General features: G+C 35.8%; 1 protein-coding gene across 6 annotated transcripts in view; it reads left to right on the top strand.

Annotated features, from left to right (window-relative positions):
• Positions 1-18188, top strand: part of UBR3 (ubiquitin protein ligase E3 component n-recognin 3) — a 101388-nt gene extending 83200 nt beyond the window's left edge. For all 6 annotated transcript variants that reach the window (XM_026852110.1, XM_026852106.1, XM_026852109.1 and 3 more), the window contains 8 exons: positions 139-239; positions 6328-6452; positions 9957-10064; positions 10560-10670; positions 11484-11660; positions 13292-13501; positions 15095-15234; positions 15741-18188. In XM_026852110.1, coding sequence (XP_026707911.1) covers positions 139-239; positions 6328-6452; positions 9957-10064; positions 10560-10670; positions 11484-11660; positions 13292-13501; positions 15095-15234; positions 15741-15858 — 1090 coding nt within the window. In that variant the 3' untranslated portion in view covers positions 15859-18188. The remainder of the gene's footprint in view (positions 1-138; positions 240-6327; positions 6453-9956; positions 10065-10559; positions 10671-11483; positions 11661-13291; positions 13502-15094; positions 15235-15740) is intronic.
• The last annotated feature ends 2959 nt before the right edge of the window (positions 18189-21147 follow it).

Genomic DNA, 21147 nt, shown 5'->3' with positions numbered 1-21147 from the left:
AGCAAATTGTCAAGTGTTCAGCTTCTGCAAGTTTGGTATCAAATATAATATTATTTTAAATAAAATGCAAAATAAAATATGGAAATGAAAAATGGTTTTAGGGTATCAGAAGTGATTTTCTTTGGGTTTTCTTTCCAGGCTGGTAAGTGAAGAGCTGCCAGAAGTTCCTGTGCTTTACAGAGATGTTTCATCCCTTTTGCTTATACAGATTTTAACCATGCCTCAACCATTGCACAAAGGTATGTTACAAAAATATGTATATTTAGATGGTTATGTATATAAGGCTGCGTTCATGGTGATTTCCAGGAAGGTAAATCCTAGCTGGTCTACTATGTATTCTAAAATAATGTTTCTGACTTATCTACAGAAGGTGGCATTGAACAGAAGGGGGTTTTGTGGGTTGACAGGCTTATCTGTGTCCCCTGTCTTCTCACCTTATCAGTCAGCCTATTCAGTAAAGATACGAGAGCTGAGCAAAAACTATTAAGTACTTTTGCTGAAGGAAAGGTGTCCTTTGTTTGACCTTCATCTCTTTGCTTAGAGGGGCAGCTCAATACTTCATGTTGAACTGAGTGCCTAAGGGTGAAAGATTGTAATTTAGTTTGAATTTCAGAGTTTAAATTGCAGTGGGTTTACGTAATAGGAGGTCATGTAAGAAGATGGTAATTACTATAGTGCAGAAACTTCAGTGGAGACATCATATAGTATAATTTGGAATAAATATTAAATAGGTGTTTAAGAACTAGATTTTTCATTACTAAAATAAAAAACTATTTTAAAACCTAAATTTATTTAATTGTAGAAAAGGAACAGCTGAACCTGTTCCATCTTGCTAATAGACAATGTATGTTTGAGCAGATGGGGTAGTTCAGACCCTCTGGTCTCTGGCTTATTTATAGCTGTGCCTTTATTTTAAACTGAGAACAAACAAGTATCTTTTTAATACTTCAGTGAACAAAGTATCTGCATTGGCGTCCGTGTGACAATTTTGAGTTTTGGTAATTTGTGAGTAGTTAAATACAGGGACTGTTCTTCTCTTGGTGGATACACCTAACTTGTGAAGTACAGTAGAAACTCTGTTTTCCGTTTGTTCAGTTCTCACCATTGAATGTTCAGATTCAGCTCACGTGACAATCTGTGTATCTGCTAACGTGGGTTGTGGTTTTTTTGATTCAGTGTATATGTTCGTGGATTAAATATGTCCAATAAATTATTAGAATATGAAAAAAAAACAGGAAAATAAAATATTTTTTAATAGGAAGCCTATTGTCAAAAATCCATTTTTTATTTTTTTACTACAGTTTACCTTTTATTGGAAGAACTTCATAAAAGGAGTAAACAAAAGCTAACATCTTCTGAGAGGGAAGGGAGGGGTGAACCCAAACCATGATCTTTTTGTAGGTTATATTCCAGCATTGAAAGACACCATTTATGAAAGTATACCTTACCCTAGGAAAGGCAACATTCAATTAATAGGAAGGCATCCTGTGGAGAATTCAGCAACATGTTTTGTCTTTGCTCTTAGGTTTCATGTATGTTGCAGTTGAAAGGGAAATGGCAAGTGGGAGGAAGAAGATGAATGTAACCACTTCAAATCTATGAAGCATTAAATTGGAAATAAATTGCCATTTATCTTTCTAATTTTTGTTTCATCAAAATGCTTAGGCAGAATAGAAAGTCTTCATGATGTCTTTGTCCTGAGATGTAGAATGTAGTTCAGAAAAATAGTTAAGACAAATTTCTTTAGAACTTTTATAATTGGTATGTAGGTCACAAAGTTGAATTCGATATCATTAATTCTTGGTGGAGACTGAAGCATGAAAAGGTGAAATGGTTTGTGCAGGGTCACATGGCAGGTCAGTGATAGGGGTGAACAAAATCTACATTTGACCCTACTGCCTCCTGAACTTTCTGTGCTGCTTTGGTGCTATTGTGGGGTGCAGGAGCTGTGGACTTGCCTGGATGTGAGTATGCAGACAGAAGGTTGATGTCTGTGTGCACTGACAGGTGTTTTCAGTATATTCCTTTAATGGTAGACTTAACTACATTGCAGAAGAGGTGGTGTTGCAGTCTGGTGTAGAATGCCACAGTAGTAGTTAGAGGATGGACAGTGAGGATTTTGTTTCCAGAACCTCTAGCTCCTTTCTTACAGAAATAGAAAATGGTGTTGCATATGAAGAAAGGTAGTACAGAAATGGAGACAGTGGCTCAGTAGGTAACAAAACTTAAATCTGTTCTCAAATTGAATTCAATACCTTCCACCACCCCCTTCTGCAACATAATTTCTGTATATTGAACAAGTAATTTACTTCAAATTGGACATTGTTCTTTGTTACCACCAATTGTAAAAAAAATTATTTTCCCAGTACCTGACTTGGTTCTCCTGTGGCCAGATTTCTAGAAGTGTAGAGTGCTCATGGCTTCCAGTGATTTGTTTCTGCTTTGCAGTAAAAAATATACTGTTGCAAAGTATTTAAAAACTTGGGTCTGGGTTAGCAGGGGTGAGCCTGAGCTTAGTAGGTGCATGGAATTTGGTGGTCAGCTGGCCAGCAGTGGCCTGGTGCTGTGCTTGGTGCCACACATGCAAGGAGGGCCATGCAAGTAGCCTGGGGGTTGCCAGCGTGCTGTTACGCAGCCAGGCACTGCTCTGGCATAGGCCACAGTGCTGCTTTTACGAGATCCATGATTTGAGTGATGGATGTGCTCCAACTTGAAAGCTGATTTTGAGAGCTTAACGCAACCTCTGTAGACTGTGAGAAAGTTTTTTCTTTCATGTGTAACGCCTAAATCCAGCCTCTTTTTTTTGCAGTTCTGATAGGGCCCAGATGCTGAATAACCTGACCTGGATGTTCTGACACATTCTTTTTCTATTAAGTTTCAATGACATGCAACAAAAATACAGCAAGCAGCACTCAGGCGAACACTAGCACTTTTCTTTAATGACTGGATAAGGATCTTGACTAAATATAGAATGAATGTAATCAACTTGAATGGTATCCAGTTTCAACGTGGAAGCTGAAATATTTATCTGTATCCTGGAACTTTCAGTATACCTTTCATGGATTATCTGAAGTTCAATGCTGTCTCACTTTGTTCTGGAGTTATTTTTTCAAATAACTGTTCAACCTTTAGATCAAGAATAGTATTTTTAAAGGTTATTTATATAAAGATGCCCTTCAGAATTCAATAAAAAAGGTCCTAGGTCCTTAATTTTACTTTTTCTTCGCTTTGTGGATTCTTTCTGCAGCCACTGCCTGGCAGAATATCTAATCTAATTTAATATTGAAATTAAAAGATGTATAGTTAGTAATACACTTATTCATCTGCGTATTTCTTGCACTAATGTTAAAATTAGATTTGTAGATGTCTTTCTTCTATAAACTTCATTTTTAAGGGAGTTTGTTTAATGCATATAATAGAATGGGATGCTGTGAAGTGATTTGGTTCCAAAAAGTTTTGTTTAAATAAGTTTTAAAAATAGGAATGTAAAAGCATTTCTCAATATTATTGAAAAATAAGTATAAAAATTCTGCATTAACCTCTGTTTTGATTATAATGGCCTAGCTATAATAATACAACTTTAGACTGTTAGAATATCAGATTAGGGTTTTTATGTACAAACACAGAAGTCCTAATTGCATTTTAGTGCAGCACATTGCACAGTGTATCATCTGCAACAGAAGGGACTGACAGCATTTACATAGTTTACTCCACAGCATCCAAATATACTAGCAATGTTTAGAATTATTAAATTGAAAAGATGATGTAGCGAAACCACAGCTTCCACCAGGAGAGCAGCAAGAAAACACCATGCAGGCCCAACACGTGTGTTGTGGAAAGGCAAATAAAATCGCTCTTTGCAGTAGACAAGAACATAACAGCTCTAGTGTTATGGATACCTACAGCTGTCAAATATTTTGCATTTTACAAATAAGAGGTGACACATAGTAATGAAAAGATAATTGATCCTCTGACTGGTGTGTTTAGTATGTGTCCCATGGGATGTTTTTGTGACTATAAAACACTTGTTTTCAAGGCCTTGGTGGTTATTACACAGCATGCTGCTTCTGAGCTGCTCCCATGATATTTTCCTTTAAAAAAAAAAATAAATAAATAAATAAAGATGAAGTTTGTTTGGAAGTCAGTAATTCTTAAGGATGACCCAGATGTGGTAGTGTGTGGTTTTTGTCCAATTCTGGATTCTCCAAAAATGTAATTCATAGTCATGAGTCACATACATGTAAGTAAATACAAGAATGTTAGTTTATTTTAAAGAACACAATATACACTAGAGGTAACATTTCTGGTGAATTGAACAAATAGTATGAAGGTGGGAATAGGGTCAAGGGATAATTATATTTAACATAAACCAGATTTTTAAAAATGTAATAGGCTGCTAAGACACCCAGTATTGAGCACTGTGTCATCACCTCAGCAGAACAGAATTAGAACTAAAAGATGAAGTGGGCTATGGCAGATTGATGAGTGACTGGTTGGTCTAGTTTTGCTGCTAAGTGCAGTGGTTTTCATTCAAGCTTTCACAATGTAAAATTGATCTCTATTGCTTGTACCTGCTATTGATGGAGATAGAGCGCAGTGCCTGAGTTCAGTTCTAGCTACGATCATAGACTGTAGCTCAGGCCAAAGAGGCAATTTTTACAATTCTGTGAGTGCATGTGGTTTAATCTTGTAGATTTCAGTCCCAGAAAATTTACTGAATGCTAGCCTGCTATTATTCCTCAGGAGGAGGATTGCTAAGAAAATGGAGGCTTCAGCAGAGGAAAAAAGTACCGCCTAGACATCTAATGGGATCTGGTGAATACTCCTTCTGGGGAAATGTGGAGAAACAAAATCATTACAATGCTACCTGCTCTAGAATGGGGCAGATTAAGTACAGCAGTATTTGTTTTCATGTTTAACATAAGCTCCATAGGAAGATAATACAAAAACAAGTACACTTTTAATTACATAGTTACAAAAGATCATTTAGGTACCTAAATTGTGTTTATTATATATACTCAGTAACATTTAAAAGTTTCAAAATCTATGTCTGCATTGATTTATAAACAGTTGTTACATAAAAAAAGCAATTGTTATTTCACAAATTTAATTATGTGCTAAAGTCCTGGCTGTGTTTCTTTTAGAACACAGTGGTAGGTTTTGATATTAGATAGAAGAAAGGAGAAGAAAGGAGTTTCATCTCCCTTACCTCCTTTTCATTTTCACATACAAAGCTTGTTTAAATCCTTTGGGGGGAAGGAATGAGTTTAACCCAATTTTTGTGAGGTGCTTATGTAAATAAAATTGTTTTGCATGACTTCAAAGCCTGAAAGGACTTTTTAAAACCCTCATTTTTGTGTACATTGTTTTAGATATATATTATGGTTATATTTGTGCTTAAGGAATGGTGTAAGTGATGATAGAAACTTCTTTGATCTGCCTAGATTGAACAAAAAAGAGATTATTTGGGATGGGAAATACAACCTGAAGTAAAAAGAGAAAAAAGGACTGCTATGACACCTTCATTTCAGAGAACGATCACATTGACCATTTTCCTGTTCCAATTTTAGGAAGTCTTATTTTGCCTGTCTTGCTAGGATCCCCAAAAAGAATTCAAAGCCTTTTTCCTATAGCTTATATGTAGGAGATAATAGTCCTTTAAATATTATTTTAAATTGTTTACAATAAACATATTTCAAAAGAAGGTAAGTTCTAAAATAACAGTCTGTCTTTTGTCCTCCTTCTGTATTCACAAGAGGTCCAATAAGTAAGTACTATCTAAAGAGTGATTTGCAGCAAGTCTTTTATGACTACATCCATATCTGGAAGTGAAGTATGCTAAGCATTCTTCTTGCACTGATTTCTTTGGAAACTTAGCTTTTCCAGTATTTATATGAATATAACTTACCCCACATGGTTTAAACGTTACCAGAAGAGATCATAGGATATGCATTTGCTTACATCTACAGCACCCAATTAGTTGTAGCTATCAGTAATCAGTAGTTCACCTTGATGTAACGTTTGGACAAAATAGAATTTTGTAATATCACCAGGTCTCTAGGAAGTCACTGCTGATCAGAATTAAGATGGACATATGGAGAAGTGGAAAATTACTTGCCCTGTACTTGTTCCATTCACTATGGCTGCTAGGTCATTTACTGAATGCCAGTAAATACATTATGTTGTTTTATATGTTTTGGGGGGTTGTACTTTTTGTGTGGCACTTGCTTTTCATTTGAGAACATCATTTCCATAACTAGAGACTCTGTAATCAGTATATTTGCTAAAAATACCAAGTGATTAAAAATTACTTTCATTGTTTTACAGAACACTTCACCTGCATTATAAAAGTGCTGTTCACTTTATTGTATACTCAAGCCTTGGCGGCACTTTCTGTTAAATGCAGTGCTGAAGATAGGATGGCATGGAAAGAGTCAGGCGCTATCAAAAAGGTTGGTTAATTTATTAAAACATCTATGAAGTTCTCCTTATGTATTTCTGGTAGGAATGTAACAGATACTTCTGCTCTGCATATAATAATTAGCTCTGCTTCACAAAAATCGAGTTTTTGCATGTGCAATTTTTGCAGGTTTTGGTATGTGATGAGAAAAGCTTCACAATGAATATCTAGTTGCGAAACTCAGTTTCAGATTTGATGCTGTGTCTCTATAGTTTAAGTTTTGAGTTTGTTGCAGTGGTATCAAGTAAATGCAGCTTCCCTTCCTGTGAAATTGAAGCCTTCCTAGAGAAGCCATGGGTTGATCTGATACACTCCTTTACAGGAAAAGCAGGCAAGCTTGTTGGTGGGGGAAAAAAACTCTGTCTCTTTATTATTTGTTCATGCTAGTTGTGGCTAGCCCTATAAATTTCTCCCAATAACGTGGTCTAGAGTGCTCATGTGTTGGAGGCAGAGGAGGAAATTTGTACACTAGGCAGGTAGATATTTCAATATTGTTTCTTTGCCTTTTGGTAGTATTTACAAGTAAAGTGAAGGCACATCTTGCTATTTCAGTTCAGCTGACTGAATGCCAGTTCCCACCAAAAGACACAGTTCCCTGCACTGGCATTCATTAAATCCTTCAGTTAGTTTTCTGCTCCATGCATTGATTCCCCAGAAGGTCAGAAGACTGCCAGTGCCAGACCAAGGGAAAGGATGGAAGTGTCAGGGCCAGGAGAGGAAATGGGTGGAGGAATACCCCTTTTTACAACAGCTGGGCCTTAGATTATGTTGGCTGTAAAATGAAATGCATGCTGAGAAGTATGACCTGCTTTTCACACATAAGTTAGATTTGTCTTACTCATCAGTCACAATTCCGAGGTATTAAGGACAAATTATTTACTGGACAAACTGGTACTATGCGGGATTTTTTTTTCCTGGACTTGCATTAAACATATGAGTTTACTGGATGGTACTGCATTTTATTATGTCCCTCTCCACCCCCTTCTTTAAATATATTGTCACTTCCTTAGAATTTCAAGAACATTTGCTTGAGATAGTTGCTGATGAGGTTTTTTTTCCATTTTTCTGTTTACTTGTTTCCCAAGTGACAAATAATTTTGCAGTTTAAAGTTTGTGGTAGAGAGCATATAAATAGATTGAAGTGTAACCAGGTTATATTCTTTCATAGCCCATATGATAAACATGGACTGCCTTTTTCTTAGTAGCAAAGGTTGGAGTTTATCTGAACATACATTTACAATGCTTTATTTTCTGTCTACAGTGAGAGATTTTATTGTATGAAAATAGACTTAGGGCATGTGCTTGGTGGGCTTGATACCTATTAATACTAATTATGTTTTCTTATAGAAGCATGTGAAAGCATTTGTTTCACTTAAAGCACTTTGTACTTGAGGCTTGCAAATTATGATCATGGATCAGATAATGGATTTCTGAAGTAGCCGTCTGTCTTGATAATAAAGACAGTCCATTTTAGTGGAATTTTCACTAGTGGTCTTGTCTTTGGATGATAAGACCAAGTGGGAAATAGTTGCACATTAAACAGTATGTTACTGTGAATGGGTGTTGTGATTTGGTGTAATTCAAATAACACAACAGATTAACTTCTGTCAGTTTGAGAATTTTGACTTTTCTTCTGCAAAAAGCCCATTGAAGATTGACAGTTTTCCAAGTGGGAGAGCAAAAGAGGTAGGAGGTAGATACGAAAAATGCTCCCTGCTGCATATGTGCTGTACTCCCTTGGAAACATCCTCCTTCCTCTTGTCTGTCTCGTGTACATCATCTGGGCACAAAGGTCCAAGTTCTGACAGCAGCTTGGCAGTGTGTGCTTGGGGTGTTCTCCGCATGATCCTCAGGCTGGCCAGGACTCCTACACATGCTTCCTTCTTGGCTCCCATCCCACCCCAGGGATAATCCACCCAAAGCACAGAGGCTTTGAGGAAGTCCCACATGCAAGTTTGCCCTACCCTAGATGTCTTTCCAGTTTCCTCCTTCTCCTGCATAGTGTTGCTGTCCGGACCCTGTGTGTGTGCAGGAGACCTCTGAGGACCAGCCAGTGGCAATTGCGCAGCTCCCTGTTCCTCTCTCCCAGCCCTTTGGCAGCTCTTTTCTTCTTGAGCCTAGCACAGGCCTCCAATTATTCTTTCTCTTTTCATGTCACAAGGGAAGCTGGTTTTCAGTTCAGGAATCCCATGTTCTGTGTTTAAAGTTTCCTGAGGCTCAAATGGTTTAAAATGTATGGTTCTGGCTGGCTTTTTCTTACATGCTGATAATATTGACCTTTTGATCCCAGGATGACTGTGCAGATCACACCTTATTTAACTTTTGTCTGTGGATAATGCCAAGAGAATCTATTTCAGTTTGGTATTCCAGACAGAAACATGAGCTGCAGTCTTTCCTCTATATTCATGCCAAATGATCAAACAACATAGAGAGTTTAATTTCTCAGCAGGGTGGAGAGGTGGATATTCTACTTTTAATTCCCAACTTCACTCTTGTTATCTTTGCAGTGTGCCTTATGTGTCATAGGAAGCACACTGTAAACTTCCAGGAGTAATGTAGATGGAAGGTTTGTCCTAACTGCCAGTTTAAATAGCTGCTGCCTTCTGGTTCTTAGACTGTAAGTGTAAATAGCAAATCTGCCTTCCCAATGCCCAAAGGTGAAGACACCGTCCATTTCAATTAACAGTAATAATTGATGAAAAAATGCACTAAAGAAACCAGCTGATGAATTATATACATTGTTATGTATTGAAATCTTTATATATTTATATAAAGAGTTGCTTTGGAATTTTTTTTTTAAATCCCAGCAATGTTCCACTGTTTATTATGTTGATGATATACTAATAGATCTAATTATGTTTTTCCTGGGTAGAATTTATTATGACTCAGAAGAAAAATACTTATGGGAATACTGCTTTCTATTTCTGATGGCTTTCTGTAATCATTGCCTTTAAATGTAAATGCTGTGGCACAGTGCTAAGTGGTTATGTTTCCACTAAATATTTTTTTCCATCTGTAGGAGGTATAGTTCCTTCCAGACACAACCTTCTATTTTCTAATAGACTCATTTCAACTTAAAATACATAGCAAGCATTTTATAACTCATTCTGGTTGGTACATTTTAGAAAATCACTGTATATTTTTATTAATTGGTTGTATTAGAATTCAAATTCTGTCGGTACACAATATATCCATGAAGTGATTCTTCCTAATTTTAAACTAAGCATTTTTATACTCAAGAAAAAGCATGGGAAATGCAACATTATAAAAGTGTTTTCATATAACAGTTTAAACATATGTAATTGAAGTAGCAAGTCAGGTTTCACTCTGAGCTAAATGCAGTCCCTTTCTGTAGAATTTTTTTTTTTTTTTTTTTTTTTGTCAAAATTCGTGTGTTGATCAAAAGGAAATATACTTCATCGCTGTTACTTTTGCAGGAACTTTTTCTCCTTTTCATGACCAGTGCATTTTGGATTTCTTTCTTTCCTTTTTACAGAATACATCAAGTGGAGAAAAATCTTGGGAAGTATTGCTGGGCCATGTGATTAGTGAGCTGTCTAAGGGCAAGATATATGAAGAAGGAGAGACTGAAGAATTAACAGTGGTATTGGCAGATCTCTTGAGAATTTATTCAGCATGTCCCCTTTCTGTCTCAAGTTTTTCATCCTCGTTGTTATAATGCTTTTTCTCTGATCTTGCTAAAGACTGCAGTACAAATCTTTATTTTTCTAGATCAAAGCACATCCCTTTGGGACAGTTTGCCTGTGCAAATCTTTTTTTTACTAATATATGTGGCCACTGCTGTGTTGAGAAAGTTATTGATAAATACTTCTTATAATTGTGGGGTTTTATTCACATGTATGAAAGACCTTTCTGAAACTTGGAAAACTGAATATTTAAGTAGAAAAAACATTTGTCAAGGGGGAAAGAAAACCCATGGAATTCTTTCAGATTATTAGTGAAATATTTGCCTTCAGAATGTATTTTGATGCATGGTTTGTATAGTATGCTTAAAAACCATTTGGTTCATACTGGAGTTTCTTACATAGGAGACAACTTATCTATGGCAGAATTTAGAAATTGCTTCCTTTCCCTGTAGGTAAATCCTGACTCTGTAGAGTGCTATCTGCAGCAGTTCTGCCTGCCTTTCCTCAGGATCACAAGCCTTCTTCAACACCATCTTTTTGGAGGGGATTTACCTAGTTGCCAGGTACAGGTTGAAGGGGCCACACTCAAATGTTACCATTTAAAAGCTAGAGATCAAAAATAAGACTTTTAAGATGTCTTTTTCATGGTATGTATTTTCTATCCTAAGATATCTTTTGTTTTAAATCATATTTTATAGCATTGCTCTGCAGCATTGTTTGTCTTCTATAAATTTGTTTTCAAGGCAGTTTCCTGGAAAAATGGTACTATATTCTTAAAATTCAGCAAGTACATGCTTATTTTATCAGATCATAGATGCCTGTCTCATAAAATATCAACATACTTTTAAAACTTGTCCGGCATTTGCAGAGATGGCATAATCTGATTGAAATCCAGACTGGAATTCAGTCCTGATTTTGCTTAATACCTGTTAATATTTGGAATTTATTCTGAGACATTGCATCAGTTTAAGATCCGTGACCAATTTAAGTAGAGTTTGCTGCACGTCAGCTCCCTCATTTCCTTGCCTCAAAATCATTTTAGCTCTGAAACAGCTACAAGTCAATTTGGGGTGCTAAACAGGAAGAAAATTATTGGGTGTTGTGGGTTTTCGGTTTTTTGTTTGTGTGTTTTGTATCTGTGGTTTTGTTTGGGTTTTGGAGTTTGTTTTCTGACTGGTTTTCTTGTACTTTGAGAATCCTGTTTAAGGTAATCTTGGAAAAAAATGAAGCTTTTCTGTGTCTCTGAATGTGATGTTAGCATCATTGTACTAGAATGTCTTTACTTCTTTTATTGGAATAGATACATTTTTAATAAGCTATTTAAAAATTCACAGTATATCTATTAATCTAAACTTCCTTAATTTCATACCTAAAAGGAAGATGAAGAATTCGCAGTTCTTGCAAGCTGCCTGGGTCTATTACCATCTTTTCAGTCGGCTCATCAGTTCACCAGTGCCTCTTGTCTCGATTGGCCAGTGCCAGCATTTGACATGATATCACAGTGGTGCTCAGAATTGGCTTCATTTGCAGATAGAAATCCAGATCAAGTAAAGGTATGTAGCAAAATTACTTCTTCCAAAACAGTCCTGATGTGGAAGTAGCTATTTATGGATTGATTCACTATGCACATACACTGTTGTTTTGGATAAGGATCTGAGAACCTGACATGTAAATGAGAAATTTTAATTAGAAATATTAGTTAGTGGATGTGGGTTGGGTTGGTTAAAAACAGGAATAAGAAAACCTATCTGTTTTTTATATGATTCCTGGAGACAGAAAATAGAAACACTATCCTTAGATGATACTAAGTGTACCCATATATTCTGCACCTGAAGCCTGTCAAGGGCACGTGATAGAAACTTTGTCTTTTACGAAAAAAAACTCACCAGTTTTTCTTGCCTGCTAGACATTACTGGTATTTTTGAGCATCTTCAGTTGCTATACTGAAAAAGATCAAAAGGATAAAAGCTGTTTAATAATTGATTGATAAAAGATAGTGCATTTTCTCTGAAGGTTAACGAAACAATACCAACACTTGAATCAATGCAATTGGAACCTCAGTTGTGAAATATGTTTCAAGGTTACTGCACTGTTTTTATGAAGAAGCTGCATCTCAACAATTCATGTCTCCCTCTCCCAAGTTTATGGTGTCAAAGAGGCAAGCCAGATGCATTCTTCCCTCTGCAACATGATCTGCACCTGCCTTTGTATGTTTGCAGGCATTCATTAGACTACTGTGAATGAAAATTTGAATACTCGGTTTAATCTCAAAATACAGGTGCTGCATATCTGATAGGCATTAGAGAGAGATTGCAGTGAAACTCCTAGTGTTCTTTCCATGATCAAAAAGGAACCAGGTACAAATGCAAACACACACACACACACACACACAAACACCCTTTTTTTTTTTTTCTTTTTGCAAGTTAGGTTTTGTGGTCATGGGATTTTTAAAAAATTTTACTCCTTGCAAGAAAGATCCCATCTGACCCCTATGCCCATCAATTATAAACTTAGTAAAAATTAGTAGGTTGAAGGAAAAGCACATTACTGTCTTAAAAAAATAAAAATTTTGACAGTGTTAAGAGCAAAAGAGGAGAGTTAGGCTTTGAAACCAATATTTAGGTAGTGCCTGCTTTATCAAAAATTTATGAGTATTGGTGAGTTATTAGTCACCTCAAAATTGATGTGTGCAACACAGTTCTGAAAATCAGGCAGATGTCTTCAAGTGTCATTTACAGAGCCTAACTTCAGTTCTGGTTTTGAAAGTTTTAATCTAAAGTTTTAGTAGGAGACAGCTTTCATAGTCAGTGCCAGTGGCAGCAGTGCTGGTGTTGCCAAGATAGCTTAGTGTAGCGTGTGGGAGTCTTTCCTGTAGATCACTCTTAATCCTCTTGTTTTAGCTATGAAGACTTTTGCATTTAAAAAGTGTCACATTTAGAAAATGTCCTTAGGAAGAGGCTAGTACTCATTTTGCACCCATTAAAAAAGATGAAATGTGACCACAGCTGGGGAGGGTGTTCAGGCAAGTGACTATTGCACAGTGACTTTTGACTTACAAATTTGTGAAATGCAGAGGAAGGGAGACATTTTTAAACTTCATGCTTGCTTTCTTTCATATTTTCTTTTCTTATAAATGCATAAATCAACGTGCAGAACCGATATATTGTTCTTATCTTATTTATAGGCTTTGCTTATCCAGGAACCTAAGTGGGACTTGCCACGCCTCCTTCAGTTGCCTGAGAATTATAATACCATTTTTCAGTATTATCACAGAAAGACTTGTACTGTTTGTACCAAGGTTCCTAAGGATCCTGCTGTTTGTCTAGTTTGTGGTACTTTTGTATGCTTGAAAGGACTGTGCTGCAAACAACAGAGTTACTGTGAATGTGTTCTGGTAAGAGAGAATTAATTAAAATTCTGTAATTGATTCTCACACTCATGGATAGTTTTTAACTCCATTACTCAGTTTTGATGGCTTTCTTTCCAAAAATGTGTTTATAGAATCATAGAATAGTTTGGGTTGGAAGGGACCTTTCAAGGTCATCTAGTCCAATCCTCAATAATAATGTTTAGTGCTTATTTCTGATAGATGGATCTAGACTGGATTATAGAGAATAATTTTATTAATCTTTTTAAGACCATAGCCTTTTTACCTGTATGAAAAACTCTTAGAAAGCCATTGTGTGTAATGTTTGACACATTGTTTTGATTCATCACCAATTGAAATTTGTCTACATTCTGATTGTTCATGTATTATTTTAATTTTTCTCTATTTTGTTTCCTTGCTTTCTGTGTATATAAGAATATCAATGTATGGGGTTTGTTTTTTTCCCCCTTTTATACAGTACTTTCTGATATACCTGACTATCTACTAGTGATCTACAGACTATAGCTAGATAAGTATCATTTTAAGGCCTTTGACTTTTAATTCAGCAGCAAAGTTTTCTAGCCAGCATATATATGTTCTTTCAGGAACCTGAGTTGGAGAGCATCTAGTATTGTTTTCCTGTCTATGATCCAGTTTTGCTTTGACAGTTGTTATGTTTCCTACCATAGAACAGTTAGTAGAAGGCTGGAACTACACGGGCTTTACAAAACTATAAGGAGAATTTGTTGGGGAGATGTTTACAAATGGGGTATAAAATCAAACCCAGAGAAATTTCAGAGGAATCTTGGACCTTTTTGATAATGTTTGAACTCACCTTTCTCTCATACTGCTAATATGGTGTGAGAAGGACAGGTGGGTGAAATTTAAAGTAGAATTCACAGTTAGAGTTAAGGTGTCAAACTTCATGAAAACAGAAAGTTATAAAAAAAATTTAAAATCTGTATAATTAACTACATTTTATTATATTTGATGGGATTATAGCCTCTAATTGTAATAAAATTTTATAGAAAAACAGATTTTTTAATTGCTAAAATGAATTGGTTAATACAGAGATGAATGACAAACTGAAACAAGCAAGAAATATTCAAAACTATTTTTTGGACTAGATTTGTAGAGCTGTAGACTAGATCTGTGAGCATGGATAGAGAAAGCAAATGTTTAGCAACAGAAACTATTGTAAAAGAGGTAACATTAAGTTTTTCTGAATACTTTCTCTTACTCTTTGCCATCTCAGAAATATTTGGTCATGCTATAGAGTTTGCTATACAACAACAAATTCAAAATACTGTAGACAATATTTTTGCTCATTTTTGTTAGGTAATTCTGGTTTTGCATGCTAACAAATACCTTCCTTTTTAAAGTGGGGAACAATTTTTGTATGCAAGTGTTGTTATGGCAGCACAAGACATGAAGTTCTAGTTTGGTAGGATGATTTTGGGGCAGGCTATCCTTTGTTACGTTGTTTCCTAAGAACAATGTAACGTGTTTGTTATTTCAAGCAAAACTAATTGCTATTTTTTAAAATACTTTTTGTTATAAAGTTGACAGACAGTAACAGAATCTTTGCACTCTTCCCTTCCTACACCCGTAATATTACAGCATTCTCAAAACTGTGGAGCTGGGACAGGAATATTTCTTTTGATTAATGCATCTGTAATCATCATCATACGAGGCCATCGTTTCTGCCTTTGGGGTTCTGTTTATCTAGATGCACATGGTGAAGAAGACAGAGATCTTAGGTAATATTTGCATTACAAATATGTTTCATTATTGCTCTTCTGGGTAGATCAACTTTATGTTATGCAATACATGCATAACGGATAATAATAGATCTATCTCTACCTTCCTTGAGTGGAAAATCTACATTTAGTGCAAGTTGGACTATTTTTTGGCCCAAAGGTGTTGTAATTATGATGTTTGAGTTACACACACCAGGCCCCCAACAGACAGATTCCTGTGTTGCCATTGCCGGTGACAATCAATTCTCCCCCAAAGTCATCGTTTGGTCTTTGATCAAACAATGCAGTTGGATTGATTCCACTGTAGGGCATTCTGCTATCCAAGAGGGAGGAAGGGAAGTCCCAGCAGTTATTTATTAAAAGCAGAACCAAAAGCCCCTCACCAATAAAAATACACGCTTTCCCTGGGAAAAAAGTTATGTGAGTATCGTGTGTTGCAGTTTTCCATTTATTTGGCATATTAACTATTTATGGGTTTCTTCTTTTTTTTCTTTTTTTTCCTACAGGCGTGGTAAGCCTCTCTACATATGCAAGGAAAGATACAAAGTGCTTGAGCAGCAGTGGGTGTCTCATACTTTTGATCATATCAATAAAAGATGGGGGCCACATTATAATGGCTTGTAAATCATCATCATCTACACACCATATCGTTGCTGTTACCATGAATGAATGCATCTTGACTGACAATAGCTTTAATTGATTGGGAGTTTAGCTCTTTGGCTCGGGGTGGAGTGGGGTATGGGCATAAAAGGGAAATGAAACTTTGTCAACATGTGAAATTTTTGCAAAATCAGCTGCTGTTGCTAGTAAATAATGATACAATAATATGAAATTAAATCCTCAAAATAGTGTGAGCAAACTGATTGCACTCAGTAGTCCATTTTTCTTTTGTTTTTAAAAGCCCGTTATTGTTAAGAAGCACAAATTTTACTTACAGTTTTTTAGAGACTGCAGGGATAGCTGTCAGGTTTTTATTTTTCTCTGCATGGAGTTGAGTTTTTAGCAGTTTTTGCTGAAACAGTGTATATGTCTACTACATCTGCTAAATATGTTGGATAAAATTTCTTTGCCTTTTCTGTGTTGGTTTGAGATTTTTGCTTGATACGCATTTGTAATTAGACAGGATTTGTAAAACAGTTGTGAGACTGCATGGTAACAATTGGTCTGAAAGTTGAATTTTAAAGAGTATTTCACTTATCATGAGACGTCTATTGAAATATTTCAGGCATTACTGAAAACTTATGCATTCTCAGGAATTTAATTTTTTTCTCCATAAATAAGTGAAATAGCTGTAAATTAAGTATCTTACTGCTCTTACTATAATCCAGAACACGTATTCTTTCCTTTTTATTTTTCTTTTCCAGAAAGGAGACTTTTTTTTTTCCATATCAATTAAATAAACTGTCAGTGGTAACACATACAGAAATTGCTGTATATAGAGAATTTGTATGGCACCCAACATAGCAGATGCCAGTTACAAGCGTAACAACCATAAACCTGCCTGTCATTTCAAACCAAATGTATGTTTCAGAATGATTGGATTGGAAATGTGTAGGCTTTTCTGCAAATGAAATATAATTTTGTATCTTTGCTGTCATTTCAGGAGGTTCCTCTATATTGTATAGAGTAATCAGTGTTCTTTCTGCTTGGTTTCCTAAAAAGGAAAAAAAAATAAAATCAACAGAGATAGCCTAAGTGAACAACCAATGCATGTGCAGCCTCACTGGATGAATGCCAAAACAATTTATGCTTAGAGGGCTAAAAAAAATTCATGAGAACAGGCATGACTGGGCTAAACCCCACAGTGTAAGTAGGTAGGAAAGATTATAGTTAAAATACTGGTATGTAATATATTGCTACTAATGTTTTCACAAGTGTTGGACATTTCTTGGCTATTTCATACAGTACTGCCAAGCAGTTCCTGATAGTTTTGACTTTCATAGCTTGCGTGTAAAATAAAATTTATATGTGTAAAATAAAAACAGCTTATGATAAAACCACATACACAATGAAAACAGTTCCCCAGTGGAAGTCATTATCTAGTGAAAAGTGTATAGGGGAAATAAAATGACTGTATAGCAATCAAGGAAAATGGACAGAAGGAAAAGTAAGTAAATACAATGAGTTTCTGGATACCTGCAATTCAAAAAACCCCACAATAAAGGATGCTGGTTTTTTTACATACATATAAATATATATATATTTCAAAAGTATTACAGCACTTCCTGTAAGATTAGAATTACTCTGTTTCACCAACTAAATGGCTATGTCTTTTCCAAAATATTACTTTTTTGATACTGTATTATAAGTTCTGCCTGTAATATTTTTGCATTGCTCATTATGAATATCAGGCCATTTTGTAAGTGTGGTTAAAGAGCAAAAAGATTATTTACATCTCCAGCATAACATTATTACAGGGCTCATGAACTTGGGTAATCTGTAGTTTTAAGCTCCAATGCTGTATTTACAAGAGATGATGTATCCAGAATTTGATTACTGTGTTTTATTTAAAATGGAATGTTCTCTGGTTGTGCATATGGATGTGAAGTAAAACTATTAGCCTTAACTTTAACATTTGGGTATTTCATAGTGTTTATTTTAGTACTGATGAATTAGTCACCAGTCAATTTAAAAACAACAACAACAAAAAAATCACTTGGTTGAAAACTTGTACTTGAATATCCTTGCATGCTGCTAAACAAGACTTTTGATTTCCCCCATAACTTTTTTAATCCTAAACTAACCTTGAAAAATAACAGGTCCAAACTAGAGTGGTGTGTGCGTGTATTACTCAAATGTTCTGGTGTGATATCCTGTATGAATGATCATTTTAAGTACAGTACATTACTGTAGAATCTAATTCAATCTTTATAACACATCAGAAGAGTATAAAACTAGGAATACAGTAATTGACATTGTAAGATATGTTAATAAAAGTCTACTGTCAATCTGTGGTTTTGCGAAATTTTTTCTCTACCCCGGTCATGTAAAATGTTATTATTATTGAATTCCACTCAATAGCCACGCAGTTATTTAAATGTCAGAAGCTTATGCATGCTAACTACTTTGCATAGAGAATAAATCTGGTATGTTTTTTTCCTTTTGTTATTTACATAGTCATGCATTTTTTTTATTAGTAATTTGGATTGGTTTATTTTACTCATAACTTTACCACTCAAAGTTGTGCTTAATTTTATGCCAGCTTTACTGCGTTGCTGCTGCAGACTGCTAAAATTAAAATGCTGGCTTGAGAAACTACTTCTGGGAAAACAGTGTTTCATCTTTCCTGTTAAATCTGTTTCTGGAATAACTATCACTTCAATTTGATTGAATGTGTATATCTATGTATTAAACTCTTCCTTTTCTTTGATCTTGGAGAAATTTGGTGAAATGGTCTTGTTTTGACCTTGACCTTTGGCTAATAGCATCTTTTATCAGTGGTGACCTGAAATTTTCAATGAATGTTTTCATCACCTCTGCGATAGGAATCTTGCGTAGCACAGAGCATTTCACAAGCAAATGACGTTTTTCCTTTGAAAAGAGGATCTTTTGCTACGGTTACCAACAAACATTATTTACTTCAGAATCCCATGGGATTAGTTTGTGCCGTGTGTATAGCTGCCAGAGGAGACAGTCAGTTTTGTGCTGATCTTGATATGATTTAGATCTAATTTTCATCTAACCCAGATTCTGCAGTCCTGCTTTTCACTTTCTTTTCTCAGAGGTGGGGGTAATGATGAATGGAACCTGTCTGAGCATTAGCCTAGGTAAGAATGAAATTATGCTGTTTGCAAAGTAAGAAAACCACAGGAATGAGCTGACCCAGTGTATGGAGGCTCAGAGCTCTCAGTTATCAACTGCAGGACATGGGGGAGCGTGCGCAGTCCGAGGAGGCTGGCTCTGTGTGACAGTCTCTGTTGCGAGGATTGTTCACTGCCATTAGCGAGACCCATACTGCTGGTGGGAAGGTCATGCTATGTGATGCTTCCTTTGGGTAGGGCACAGTGCCCCCAGCACCTGCTCCCATGTTTTCCCAGATGGGCAGTTGTTTGTCTGCAAGTGCTCTTACACCAAGAAGGGCCCCAGCTGCTGCGGGTTCAGCCTTGTGACTTAACTTGCCTCTTTGGCCATTGTCACTGTGGTTGTAATCTTGCTAGGTTGTACTAGCTATCAGTTCCTGGAAATGGATGTCCTGAAGTAGGAAAAACATGTTCTCAGTGAAGTCAAAACACTTCCATGAATTATTAGCTGTATAAGTGGCCAGGGTGTTTTAATAAATTAAAAAATCCTTTTAATTGATAGGTTTTAATATTTTTTTTTTATTCACTGGATCATTTGTACTTTCTTACCACTAATACTATTCAGATTGAATGCCACATGCTTCAAATACTGTGTTTCTTTGAAGCTACCAATAAAGCAAAATTGAATCTTATGAAATAAATGATAGTTTCAAAAAGCTCATCTGACTACCCTAAAACATGATTTTTGCAATGCACGTTTTTGCATGGTACAGGAAAATGTGGAAAAAAAAAAAACAAAACAAAACAAAAAAAACACCAAACCACTCTTTTGAAAAGCATTTCAAATTGAGTTCTGAGTCCCAGTTAAAATGCCTCAAAATGAGCTTTCATGAAAGTACCATTATTTGAAAAGCCATTTTCTGTAATTCTGTTACTTAATGTAGAGCAGGCTGGTCTCTTAATTTGTGGAAATGGGAACTGGTTCCATGGAAACCCCTCACATCATTGAATGATTTACTACCTAATAAACAACTTTATTATTCCTTTTGTCTTTATCCCTTGGTATGTACCACATGGATGGTAAAACCTCTGCATTTTCACTGAGTATGGGAACAAATTATTTAAGAAAGGGAGCTATTTTTTTTTTTCTTTTCTTCCATTACCTGATGTCATGAAGCAGGAATTTTCTGGTAGAAAACTTTTCCTGTAAAATCAAACTGTCAGTTTCTTATGCTGCCCATAATGTCTGTGTTTTGGCTATTGGAATTGCTTACATCACCTGTTGTCTAATACATTTCCCATTGTAAGACTGTTTTCAACTCATGATGGCCAAACTTTTTAATAATTTTGACTGAAAATTGTTATGCTGGACTTATTCCTCATTGGTTGGATTTTTATTTTTTTTAATGTTTCAACAAAAAGGCAAGATACCTTTCAGAGATTAAAACAAAAAACCCCCAAAGGTATATTTTCCTTAATTTTAACAATAATTTTTGTAAATGTTGGGCATATCTACTGTTTCTGTGCTTTGGCCTTAAATGTGGTGACCAAATGTGTATGGGTCACATATTGAAGTAGAATTGTACTGTGTACTGGAACACTTACCAAATCAGAACAATGTGTTCTTGGGGATTATTAAGTACTAGCAAATACCTAAAGTAGATAATGAGCCTTTGTATGTTTTTCGGGTGTCAAGGTCTATCCTTTGCACCTGGCTCTTGAAGCCACCTTTGCTGTGGGAAGTGTTGATTTCCTTCTGTTTCTTTGTAAAACTGGGGCTCTCGTAATGCAGCCACTTGTTTCATGCCTTAGTTGCATGTATAATATGGAGACAATCTTGTTTGTGTACTATTCCACACCAGAAGAACCCTAAAACAGCTGGAGAGTCCCTTCCAACTGTATTACAATACTTTGCAAATAAGATTGCATTCTCTCAGAGCACTTCATGCAGAGATAGACCAGGGGGTGCAGCGTGAAAACTGGTTTGTAGAGGCTGTGGCTGCTTTCCTGCTCTATGCTGCTAGTCATTTTACATTTGTTATACATCAGCTTTGAAAACTTAAAAGCTAACCACATTTTTTTAAGGTATCTCCATAGGCCCCAAAAGATACTGCCTGTGTTTTAGAAGAGAGAGTGTAGTGCGGAACTGCTGTTTTAATCTGAGACCTCTAAC

This window comes from Athene cunicularia (assembly GCF_003259725.1).
Source record: "Athene cunicularia isolate RWA chromosome 7 unlocalized genomic scaffold, athCun1 chr7_part1, whole genome shotgun sequence".
In the NCBI taxonomy this organism is placed as follows: Eukaryota; Metazoa; Chordata; class Aves; order Strigiformes; family Strigidae; genus Athene; species Athene cunicularia.
The sequence above is the reverse complement of the archived record's forward strand: the minus strand, read 5'-3'. Positions and strand labels throughout refer to the sequence as shown.